Source organism: Leopardus geoffroyi, chromosome C2 (genome assembly GCF_018350155.1).
Source record: "Leopardus geoffroyi isolate Oge1 chromosome C2, O.geoffroyi_Oge1_pat1.0, whole genome shotgun sequence".
Taxonomy (NCBI): domain Eukaryota; kingdom Metazoa; phylum Chordata; class Mammalia; order Carnivora; family Felidae; genus Leopardus; species Leopardus geoffroyi.
This window is the reverse complement of record NC_059333.1, coordinates 48,301-61,655: the sequence shown is the minus strand read 5'-3', so window position 1 is coordinate 61,655 and position 13,355 is coordinate 48,301. Positions and strand designations below refer to the sequence as shown.

General features: G+C 40.4%; 1 protein-coding gene across 2 annotated transcripts in view; it reads right to left on the bottom strand.

Annotated features, from left to right (window-relative positions):
* The window catches only part of LOC123610433 (aryl hydrocarbon receptor-like), a 66,930-nt gene that overhangs the window by 47,120 nt on the left and 6,455 nt on the right, over window positions 1-13,355 (bottom strand). For both annotated transcript variants that reach the window (XM_045501019.1, XM_045501018.1), the window contains exons 2-3: window positions 8,925-9,112; window positions 5,452-5,573 (exon numbers count right to left, since the gene is read on the bottom strand). In XM_045501019.1, the coding sequence (XP_045356975.1) occupies window positions 5,452-5,573; window positions 8,925-9,112 (310 nt within the window). The remainder of the gene's footprint in view (window positions 1-5,451; window positions 5,574-8,924; window positions 9,113-13,355) is intronic.

Below are 13,355 nucleotides of genomic sequence, written 5' to 3'. Positions count from 1 at the left end.
GGTCTCTTATGGTTGTTGTTTGTATAGTATATTCTTTTCCACCTTTGCTTTGTATCTATTTACATCTCTGAATCTAAAGTGTATCTCTTGAAGACATATGGGAGGGATTATAAGAAATACAGCCAGATAGTCAATAGACTTTTTATTGGATTGTTTAATCATTTACATTTAAGATTATCATTGATATTATGGGATTTACATTTGCTGTTTTGCTTTTTTTTTTTCTGTGTCTCATATTTCTTTTGTTCCTCTTTTACTATAAATTTTTATTCTAGTATAGCATTTCATTTATTTAATGTAATATTTTTGTATTTTTTGAGTTTGTTAAAAAATGGTTGCTCTGTGGCTTGCATATACATAACAAATTATCAGAATATACTTCATTTTATGCTAACTTAATTCCAATGAGATATAGAAATTTACTCCTATATATCTCTATTACCTTCCTCCCTTTTTGCTATATTTTAATGCATATTATAACTTTATATGATACAAATCTGTAATACAATGTTATTTTATTACTTTAACATTTAATGCATTTTATTTTTTAATGTTTATTTATTTTTGAGAGACAGGGAAAGAGAGAGAGAGAGACAGACAGGCAGAGAGAGAGAGAGAGACAGACAGAGACAGAGACAGAGCTGGGGAAGGGCAGAGAGGGAGACACAGAATCCAAGCTGGCTCCAGGCTCTGAGCTGTCAGCACTGTGCTCGACATGGGGCTCAAACCCATGAACACGGAGATCATGACCTGAGCTGAAGTTGGACACTTAACCAATTGAGCCACTCAGGCGCCCTAATTTAATGCATTTTTAATCAGCTGAAAGAAGAAAGGAGAGCACATATATGTTTAAGGAGAATCACTTTATTAAGCTTCTTGTTACCATTTCTGGTTCTTTTCAATTTTTGTGTATTTGAGTTCACATCTGATGTCATTTCCTTACTTCAGCACAAGTTTTCACGCATTTTCTCTCACTTGCCTTCTGTATTGTTGTTATTGTAAAGTATATTGCATTTCTGTGTGTTATAGGCTCAACACAATTTATATACTTGTTTGTTTCCCCAGGAAACTGCTTTTTAAAATAACTATATAGAAGAAAGAAGAAACATTATTTTGCCTTTTATAATTGCTGATAATTGCCTTATCAGTACTGTTGTTTCTCACGTGGATCAATTGCTGTTGGATATCACTTACCTTCAGGCTGAAAAAGATCCTTCAGTATTTATCAAAAGGTGAGTCTGCTAATAGCAAATTCCCTGAGTTTTGGTTTATCTGGGAATATTTAGTTCACCTTCATTTTGAAATATAGTTTTGCTGATATAGGATTCTTGGTGGAAATGTGTGGGGTTTTTTTCTTTTTCTCTTTCAGCACTTTATGTCACTGCACTGTCTTCTGGCCTTCATGGTTTCTGATCACAAGTCAGTTGTTAATCTTGTGGGGGGTTCTCTTGTACATGATGAATCATTTTTCTCTTGGTGTTTGATTTTCTCTTGTCTTCATTTCAATATTTTGACTATGATGTGTCCAGGTGTGTATCTCTTTGAATTTATTCTACTTAGATATTTTTGAGCTTCTTTGGTGTGTACAGTAATGTTTTTATAAAATTTGTGAAGTATTAGGTCATCATTTTGTTGAATATTCAATCAGCTCCTTTTCCTCTCTTCTTTCTGTCTGGTACCCCCAGTATATGTATATTGGTGTGCATTTAATGGTATCCCATATTTCTTAGAGTCTCTGTTCATATCGTGTGTGTGTGTGTGTGTGCGTGTGCATGTGTGTGCTGCAGACTGCATAATCTCTATCTATCTTCAAATCCCGCCATGATTCTTCTACCAGCTCAAGTATGCTATTGAGTCCCTCTAGTGAATTTTTCATTTCAGTTATTATATTTTTCAACTCTAGAATTTCCATGTAGTTCCTTTTATATCTCTCTTCATGGATATTTTGTATTTGATGAGACTTTGTCATCTTTAATTTTAAAAATTATTTCCTTTCATTCTTTGAACATATTTATAAAAACCACTTAGAAGTTTTATCTGGTATATTCAACATCTGTGTCACTCAAGGGCAGTTTCTATTCCCTCTTTTAGTTCTCTACATGAGTCACACTTTCCTGTTTCTTTACATGTCTCATGATTTATTGTTTAGAACTACATCTTTAGGTAATATACTAACTGGATAATGATCTCCACCTCTCTTGTTTGCTTGTTTATTTAATGATCTGGATGGATTAGTTCAGTGAAGTCTAATTCCCTCACCCCCTGCAGCCTCTAATCTCATTCCCTATAAGGCATAGCCTTGGGTATGTACATAGTCTTCCTGATCAGCAGATAGTGACAACAGTGTTTACCTTTGCGGTTTATTATCTCCTTCCCTGATCTCACCACTAAACTTCAAGCTGTTAGCCTTCACTAATTGTTAATGGGTTGCTCTATTGTTCTAGACGATGGTCCAGTTGCATTTGGACATTACAAGGGCAAGGTTTTGGTAGATTTTGAGACTTTTCTGACCCTGTGGCTCTTCCAAATTGTGTCTTTCCCTGATTTTCTCTGTTAAATTTTAGCTGGTCTACTATTTCACCCTCTTAATTGTGCGTTTTTAGAAAAATGGAATGATTTAAATTTGATTTGATCTTGAATGCCAAACATCTGAACGTGCTCCCACAAAATGAAGTCAAATATTTCTGTGAAAATAAAAGGAAACCTGTTTTTAAATCATGGAGCTGGGGGATCAGAGGGGGAGCTCTCATGTCTTACAACTCATCATCAATTGCAGAGCACAACAGGAAGAGATATATCTTGCAAGTTGATACTACTTTAGCTATTTTGCTACCAGCAGGAGGAAGAAGGATTTCCTCCCCCCCACCCCGAACCAGCCTAGCCAGTAAGAGATGTTCAAATCTCAGCCTAAGACTGTCACACCCCAGCCAATGAGAAGTCACTATACTTCCAGCTCCCAGTTTATTCTAATGGACTTTCTGTTTACAACATCCCCTTCCAATTTATCCTTCTCCTTTCCTATCTCTTTTACAGAAGAGTCTCTTCTCTTTTGTTCTATGGACTTGCCTATGGTTTTTCAATAGATTTGTTTGTCCCAAATTGCAATTCCCTATGGCTCCCAAGTAAACCTATGTTTTCTGGTAAAACAGCTGACAGTTTATTTTCAAGGTAAATGTTACTTGGTGTCAGAAGTGGGATCCAGAAAAGACCCTCCCCTCCCCCCCTCAACAATTCCTGGGGTGATGAGCAAAAGCCACTGGTATCCACAGAGCTACTTGAGCTCACTGTTTTCTTGGTGAACCTTGGAGTTTGAGGCTAAGTTTTCTTCTGGGTTTTGAGTTCTGCTCTCTCTCTGTTTTGATTTCTCCATGCTTTATTAAGGATCTGTGTTAAGGCCTTGCCCTCTGAGAGTACTCATTTGGACTTTGGCCCCACTCTTTTTTAGAACTAAACTTTTCCTGTTGAAACTGTGCCTGTTGGAAATATGCTGACTTTGGTCCGATACCTTTGAAACCAGGCTGTTTCTACTGGAACTGTGCTGTTTAGGAATTTTCTTTGGTTTTAGGAAAAAGACTCTAATAAAACAGATCATAATCATCAAAATGCTTTGAGGGTGCCCCCTCCATTCTGGGTCCTCTGTCGATTTTATGTTTTAAAATCATGGCCCCCCTCATGTGCATTTCTAACTAAATATACCAACTTAACTGAAAGTAATGTAGAACTTCAATGGCCAATATGGAAGAACATTTGAGCTTCCTAATTTTTTTCTTATAATTACATTAGAAACCTTTGTCTGCAAACAAAACAAAACTAAACAAAACAAAACAAAGTAAACAAACTGAATGGGATAACTACTTTAATTGGTGCCTTGAGGGTACCAATTTTCAGGATTCTAAGTTTGCATCTTTGAAAAATACTGTTTCAAAATTAACTGAGGAAAAGGCGGCAGAGGGGGTTATAATTCTAGAATTTGACAGTATTAATCAAATAGCCAATGAGGTGAATTAAATGACCCTTTGAAATCTATTTGCTCCATCTCTTGTGGTTTAGCTGAGTCTGGAGACACTGATCATTTGTTCCTATTGAATCAGCTACCATCGTTCTTATGGACAAAATCTTCATCTGCTACTGGCAGAATCTACAGTGCACCTCCCATCAAGATTCAAAGAGATCCCTCAAAACCTCTCCCCAGAATTAATCAATAGCCTATAAAGAAAGAAGTCCTATAAGGCATTATGACCATAATAGAAGATTACAAGGCTCAGAGCCTCATTATATGCTGCACTAGTCCCTGTAACACTCCTAATTTACCTGTGATGAAACCCAATGGCCAGGGATGGAGGTTTGTCCAGGACCTCTGAGCAATAAAGAACACTGTAATCCTTCATTACCCTGTTGTTCCTAACCCCCATGTGTTACCAATATCCATTCCTGATGATAGCAAATTTTTTTCACTGCAATTGATCTATGCAGTGCATTTCTTAGTATTCCAGTTGATTAAGGATAGCTAACATCTATTTGCTTTCACTTAGAAAGAATGGAAATACCTGGACAGTAATGCCCCAGGGCTTCACAGAGTGTCCTTCTTACTTTTCACAAAACTTAAAAGCTGACCTGCATGCTATAGTTTTCTTCAGGCTTTACTTTGCCACAATGTGTCGATGATTTGCTTCTTAAACTTCTTCACAGGAAGACAGTATTCACCTGTTAAACTTTTTGGCCTTAAAGAGATATAAAGTCTCCAAAAATTTTTTCAGTTTTCTCAAATTCAGGTTTGATACTTTTGGCATGTGATCTGGGAATAAGGACTACATGTTTTCACAGTGTGTTCCCAGGAGTGAAAGACCTTAAGCATCACATCGTGCAACCTGGAAATTTTGTCTTTTGGAAACGACACTTCCAGAAAAGCTCTTTAACCTCATGGAAAAGGCCCTTATCAGGAACTGCAAACCAATGCTTGTGCCGCCAAACTCCAGGGAACAGACTCTTTGATTCACATGACTCATCTGAAGACAGCACCAAACCCCGACTGCACCTACACACCCCCTAGTGTCCTGAAAGTAAAGATTTCCTGGATCTGAAGCACACAGCCTTTGGAAAGACAGCTTTCTGAGTCTTACAACCCCTGAGGCAGGCAGGGAAATGCAGCATCATCCTTGTGGGGAGAGTTGGCTGCTACTTGATTAGCAGGTGGCCATTAAGGACTGACATCCAGGGTTTCTGACTCTTCTCATGTGTGACTCCCACCCACATGGCACAATAGTTATAGAATTATCCAAAAAATGGGAAAAAGAGATATAGAATACTCTATTCAACCAGAAACTGTTCATGGCAATTAAAGATAAATTCAATAAGAGTTGAAACAAAATTTTTCTGGAAAACTCTGAGGCCTGATTCTGTTATAATTATAACCACTGACAGGGAATAGAGTTGGAAAATATCATACAGTACCTGAAGAAGCAAGTCCCCTTCAGAAAACAGTTCTGCATTGACTTGTGGAGAGGTATGCTCACTTCTTCCTGGATTCATGGGTGGGTCACCTGAGCAGTCTGCAATGCTGTCCTTTAGGATGGCTGAGGAAGACAAAGGTGGCATTGAAAACAAATATGTAATAATCTTGTTGGTATAGCTTGTGTTTGAGGAAACCATCTTAATAGGAAACAAACTGAGGGTTGATGGAGGGAGGTGGGTGGGGGGATGGGCTAAATGGGTGATGGGTATTAAGGAGGGCATTTCTTCTGATGAGCACTGGGTGTTTAAGGTCAGTGATACATCACTAAATTATACTCTGGAAACCAATATTACACTATATGTTAACAAACTAGAATCTAAATAAAAATTTGGAAGAAATAAAAAAAAATACATGATAGCTCTGAAATAAAGAGGGGGAAAAAAAGGAAAGCATCTTACAGCCTCAGAAGTGCCCATTAAGTGATCTGGTCATGATTCCTGGCAAGAAACCCAAGGGCTACTGGAGCTGCTCCTGCTTGTTCAAGCCAACATCTAAGACAGAGCAGCTGTGAAAAGTCGAGGCTGCTTGAAATCAGAGGAAAGTCATTTGTACAGAGAGGTCTGCAAGTTGTTTTAAAAACAAGCTCATCACAGGGTTCATCAGAGAACCCTGTGGAAACCAGGGCACTCCTGCCTCTGTCTCTGGCCCGGGACCACTGGAGTGGCCTGCATGCTAGAGACGTAGCTGGTTGTCTGGGGAAGATTAAGGTATGGGGCTGGTGCTGGGGAACGAATTCAACCCAAGAGCAGCCCCACATAGAGATAGCCTAGAAATAAGACATTCTTCTGTGACGAATGAGGCATTTGGGCCAGGCCCAGGCTGGTGGGGATCTAGAATGCCCTCACACCTCCAGTTCTGCACCACTCTACAGAGGCATTCCATGTCTTCTCAGGCTCCTGCACCTCCCTGCAAGCTGAGTGCTAATGTGCTCCTCCATCGGCAGAACCGTCCCAGCCAGGCTGTCCCCCAAGTTCCCACAGGAGTGTGAACAGTGGGTTCTCGTTCAGCCAGTTGTCTCTTTGGGACATGTGACTATGTGCTTCCCCCACGCCCCCCCCCCCCCGCCCCCGCCCCCATCTCCAGGTCTCCAGCAAAGTCTCTTTATCTTCTTACTCTACAGTGGGCCCCAGCTGGTCTAAGACCCAAGTGATGGGCCATCCAGTTCTCTCTAGCTTGAGTTTGTGATTTCAGATTACCTCATTTTCATGGCAACAGAGACTCTGCCTAGTGCAGTGAGAGCAGGTTCAGTCCTGGCTCTCTCTCTCTCTGCTGTGCCACCTTAAAAATCCTTGAGTTCTCTGAGCCTCACTTTTCTATCAGTACTGGCAGATGATGACAGTGCCTCACAGACTCAGATGAGATACCTGGACAAAAAGCCTGGCTCATAGAGGATGCTCAATAGATGACAATCCTTTCTTATGAATTACATAATATGAAAATTATATAATGCTGAGTCACAAAGAAAGGGAGAACCGGGTGTCTGGATTTGAAGAGCATATAGCAGATGAATGTGGGTTAACTGCTTAGTTATGAAACTTTTGACACATGGCACCTGTCCTGTTGAATGCGGAAGTAGGCAGGGATAGGGAAAGCCCTAGCCTCGGACTTAGGCCATGGCAAGAGGAAGCTGGGACCTTGATATGGCAGCTCAGTGGGTTCTATGGCTTGGGGAGGCTAGGATCCTGTGGACAGTAGTGGGTCCTCATCAAAGCCGTTGTGTGTGTGGATCCTGTGGGTCCAGCCTTCCTGCCTGTTTGAGGGTCCAAAAGGAATGGGGACTGTTTTCCTCAGGCTGGCTCTTGAGGTAGCTGTGCCTCTCACCCAGGCTGTCCCCACTCCTGCCTACATGAGAAACAGCCTTGGAAGTCATTCATCCATTCAGAGGAGAGACCCAGAGGAGGAGTGTACAAAAGTAGTGGGAGAGACAGGACTGAGATCCACAGCTCTGAACAGACCAGCTTTTAGACTGGCTGAGGATCAAGGTGTTTCCATGTGAAAGCAGTTCACAACACACAACTAGTAAAGACAGCAGCTCTCCAGAGCATCCCAGGGGCACATATATGCCTCTTTCCTTTGGGCCATCCTTGGGGGAAACCAGACCCAGGTCAGAGGGTCTAAGGTCTCCACCACTGTCAGTGGCCTGCAGCACAGTCCCTGTGCTCATGGCACAAACCAGAGACATCTGGAGGAGAGAAGGCCCAGGCACAGCTCTAGGCAGGCAGCCTGGAAACAGAGGCAAGGCTATTCAAGGCAAGGCTCTGGGTAATGAGAGGACTTTGAAGGGCCTATGCTTCCCTTCCCTCAAAGGATTTCAGCCCCTGTGGGATTCATAAAGTGTAAAATTAACCATTTTAAACTGAGCAGCCCTGTGGCATTGAGCACATTCACAATGTTGTGCAACCTCCACCTTCATCGAGATCCAAAATACTGTCAACACCCCAAAAGAAAACCCTGTATCTGTTCAGCAGTCATCCTGGCCCTCTGACCCCAGGCCTCTGGCCAGCACCTCAAATGTGTTTGACCATTACATGGCTATTCCACATTACTGTTATATGCGATTAAATAGCAGCTGCTCCTCTAAAGTTTTCACTGCATTTTGGGCAGTTTCATAATTCTCAATGTATTTTCAAGGTTGACTGGATCCAATTGATTTTTTAATTTCTATTTTGAGCTGCTGTAACAATTTGCCACATGTTATCCAGGCCCAGAGTCTTCCTGTCTGTCTTCCTGGACTGCATGTTACCAGTTAAGAAGGGACACACTTTCCTCCTCCAGGAGAAACTGGCGGCCACAAGCTCATCTGTGCTCAGTTGCATCTCTGGATTTACTGAGTAAAAGTTCCACTTGCAGGAATGGGTTAAAACTACCTTTCAGCAATGACACAGTGAATTAGGCAGGACATGGAAGAGTAGACTGTGCCCATTACATGGTAAAGAACTTTAGGAGAATAAGTGCTCCAGAAGATAATAAGAAATATCTCAATTCATATCGTAGTTTCATAAAAATGGTTGTTCTAAACCAAAGTTCTGCAAGGTGGAGGAGCACTTGGCTTATCACAAGAAATGACAAATCAACGGAAGGAAAGAATTCAGGCCATCAGCTAGGGACTTCTGCATATGCCAGTCTCTGAGCCTGGTGCAAAACACAGCCAGGCTGGGACCTGTGTCCATCTCCTTCCATGGACAGCCTGAGAGATGGTGTGGAGCCCAGAATTTACACATCAGGTTGGGCATCCACTTACACGCTTGCATTCTGGTTCACTTACTGCGCCTGTGCTGAGCATGCTGCCTTCTTCCTTTGCCTGAGACCAAACACCATGGTGCAGCCTTTGCCCGGACAGAAGGTTAACTCCAAGTGCTTGTGTGCACAGGCTCCTCTCATAGCTTATTTTGGAACCACGGCTGCCACTTACCTGCGAAGTAGCTCTTCACCTTTAGGTAGCCCACAATCAGCCTGAGGATGGAGAGCTTGTCAAGCCGGGCCCGCACATCCTCAGGGAAGGGCAGCAAGTTGGTCAGTTTGGTCAGCTCTTGATTCAGGCGGTCCCGGTGCCGTTTAGAAGGGTTGGACTTGGCTCCTTCTGGAGGCTGTGGTTTAGGACTTGGTGGGGGGAGAGAGAAGCCATTATTCTCTGCCTTTTCTGCACTGTCGCTTGTATCACCCACAGGGCCCCAATGGTGTGCCAGACACTATCTGGCCCACATTCCTGGTGTTTGGAGGCAGAAACCTTTGTTCTACAGTTTCAGGTTCTGCCCATGCATAAAACGCCACGGAGGCTCTGCCCTCCTGGCCAGTGGGCCCAGGGGATGGATGAGGCCACTTCATACTGTGCACATGTTAGACCTGGTGGCCCTCAAAGCACCAGGAGCCGGGGACTGGCCATTCCTCCCCACTTTCTGGTAGCCTGACATATTTGCATCCATATGCAATTTTTTAAATTAGGAAATCTATACCACAATTAACACTGAAATGGCTGAAACTCCATTTAGGAAATTATTAAGAATTGAGCCTACACACACACACACACACTCACAAACCTACATTAACACACATCTATGTGTATGCTCTCTCTCCTTTTCTGTATGCACACACAGACCAAGGTACATTGTAATTACATTGCTGAAAACCAGTGATGGAGAGAGCCAGAGAAAAAAGACCCATTTCATACAGATGAATTAAGATACAATGAATGCTCACTTCTCATCAGAAAAAATGCCAGCCAGGACGCAATGGGATGACATCTTTAATGTGCTGAAAGAAGGAATTGTTAACCCAGAATTCCATGACTGAGGAAAAGATCCTTTAAAAATGAAGGCAAAGTAAAGACATTTTCAGACAAACAAAAACTCAAAGAATGTTTACAGAAGATTTGAGCTACAATAAATATTAAAATTTGTTTAATGTTTATTTTTGAAGGAGAGACAGAGACAGACAGAGTGTGAGTGGGGGAGGGGCAGAGAGAGAGGGGCAGAGAGCTGGCAGCACAGAGCCCGACATGGGGCTCGAACTCATGAACTTTGAGATCATGACCTGAACTGAAGTGAGATGCTTAACCGACAGAGCCACCTAGGTGCCCCTGAGCTACAATAAATATTAAAAAAGGTTCTTCAAGCTGAAGAAAAGTGATATTAGACAGAAATATGGATCTTCATGAAAGAATAAACAATGCTGTAGATGATGAAAATTTAATGATTTTAATTTAGTTAAAACATGATTGACTACTTAAAGAAAAATAATAGTGTTGCACTGTGGTGTTTATGGCATATGTAGAATGTATGAAAACAATAGCACAAAGGATGGAAGGGACATGGAATTATATTATTCTGAGGTGATTACATTATCCATGCAGCAGTATAATATTATTTGAAAGTAGATAGTATCAGTTAAGATTTACATTGTAAGCCTTAGGGCAAACACTGAAAATGTAAAGCAAAGAGGTACAACTAATAAGTCACAAAAGGAGATATATGAGATACTAAAAAAGAATTAAATCCAAAGAAAGGAAGGAAAAATAACAAAGAATAGATGGAACAAATAGAAATAAAATGGCAGACTTAAACTCAACCACATTGAAATTACAAAAATGTAAACAAGCAGAGAATATCAGACTGGCTGAAAAAACAAAACCCGATATATGGTGTCTAAAGGAAACACATTTTGAATGTAAAGACACAGATAGGTTAAAGTAAAAGGATTGAAAAAGACATACCATGTGCACATTAGACATAAGAAAGCTGGAGTGCCTGAGTGGTTATATTATCAGACAGAGAAGACTTACCAAAGATAAAGAGAGAGATGTTTTCATAATTAAAAAAAAGTCATTATATATATATATATATATATATATATATATATATATATATATTCATTCACAGAGTTTCAAAATACGTGGATCAAGAACTGAGACAGCTGGTAGGAGGAACAGACAAATTCATAAGTAGAATTTGGGACTGCTGCAGTGTTCTCTCACTAAATGATAGGACAGATAGTTAGAAAATTATTAAGGATATACAAGACATGAACCCTCTCCTCTTAGTATGATTGATATTTGTAAAACACTACAACAAACAGCTGCAGAATAGAGATTCTTTTTATGCACAAGCAGAAATTCATCAAGGGAGACTATATTCTGGGCCATAAAACAAGTCTCAGTATGTTTAAATAGATTGAAATCATACGGAGTACATTCTCAGACACAATGATATTTAAGAAACAGTAACAAAGATATCTGAAAAATCCTCAGATAGTTGCAAATTAACACATTTTAAAATAACTCATGTGCCCAGGGTGCCTGGGTGGCTCAGTCAATTAGCATTCAACTCTTGATCTTGGTTCAAGTCATGATCTCATAGTTTGTGAGTTTCCAGCCCTGCGTCAGTCTCTATGCTGATGGCACAGAGCCTGCTTGGGATTCTGTGTCCTTTTCTCTGCCCCTCCCCTGCTTGTACTCTCTCTTTCTCTCTCTCAAAACAGATAAATGAACTTAGAAAAATAAAACAACTCATGGGCCAAAGGAGAAATCACAAAGGAAATAAGAAAAAATCTAATTGGTAATGAAGGACAAGATACCAAAATTTGTGGGGTGCAGTTAATGCAATGTGTAGAGGGAAGACTATCGCCTTACTTACATATGAAAAGGAGAAAGTTTTATAGTAAATGATCTGAAACACAAGAGTAAACTAAGCCCAAAGTATGTACAAGGAAGAAAATAATCAAGTAAAAGCAGAACAATGAAACAGAAAATGGAGGAAATAAATGAAAGTGAAAACTGAAAATATCAATGAAATTGATAATCATCTATCAAATCAATTCCCCCCAAAAGAAAATGCTAATTACCAATAGTAAGGAAGGAAGCGAAATAGTTATAGATCCTACAGACATGAACAGGAGAAAATCTTCAAGATCTTGTGATGTGCAAAGATTTCTTAGATGGGTCACAAAAAGCACAAACCATAACAGAAAAAGATTGGTAAGCTGGACTTCAACAAAATTAAGAAACTAAGTATGGAAAAAAGTATATGTAGTATATGTAGTTGAAAAAAAGTTATTGTATCCAGAATATATAAACGACTTTCACTAATCCATTAGAAATGGGTAAATAATTTGAATAGATACTTCACTAAAGAAAATATACTAATAGCCAAAAAGCATATGGGATCATAGGCAACATTATACTTCATCAGAAAACTGCAAATTAAAATAAATTACTTGTACATATATATTAAAATGGCTAAAATTAAAAAGATTGACAACATCAAGTGTTGGAGGGGATCTGGAGTAACTGGAACTCTCATTCATTGGAAAATGATTTCAGTTTTTTAAAATGTTAAACATGGCATAGAAATTCCAATCCTAGGTACTTACTGGGATGAAATGAAAGTATATGTCCACAAAAGACTATTTATAGCACCTTATTCATAATAGCCTGAACTGGGGGGACCAGCCAGCCAAATGAATGAGGAGGGGGCTCAACAGCTCAGCTCACTACCCCCTAAGGTTCCTTGGAACCTGCTCACCAGGTGACCCTGTCTCATGAGGTTTTCCCTCGTCTTCTCCAGCAGGATCCCAGCCTCTTTCAACAAGCCACAGAAAGAGGCCAGGTCCAAGTGAGGCAGCAGGTAAACTGGGAAGCCCCTTCACCACCCAGGCTCTATGCCTCAGCCCTAAGAGGGGGATGATAATAGAAGTCTCTACCTCCTAGGTTGCCTAAGGATCAATTACAAAACATAGACGCCATGGTGTAGAACATTGTGCCAGTTTTTTTTTTAAGTTTATTTTTAAAAATTGACATCCAAATTAGTTACAGTGCAACAATGATTTCAGGAGTAGATACCTTAGTGTCTCTTACCCACTTTGCCCATCCCCCCTTCCACACCCCCTCCATTAATCCTCTGTTTGTTCTCTATATTTAGGAGTCTCTTATGTTTTGTCCCCCTCCCTGTTTTCATATTATTTTTGTTTCCCTTCCCTTATGTTCATCTGTTTTGTCTCTTAAATTCCTCATATGAGTGAAGTTATATGATATTTGTCTTTCTCTGACTGACTAATTGCACTTAGCATAATACCCTCCAGTTCCAGCCATGTACTTGCAAATGACAAGATTTCATTCTTTTTGATTGCCGAGTACTACTCCATTGTACGTATATACCACATCTTCTTTATCCATTCATCCATTGATGGATGTTTGGGCTCTTTCCATACTTCGGCTGTTGTTGATAGTGCTGCTATAAACATTGGGGTGCATGTGTCCCTTCAAAACAGCACACCTGTATCCCCTGGATAAATACCTAGTAGGGCAATTGCTAGGTCATAGGGTAATTCTATTTTTAGGTTTTTGAGGAAC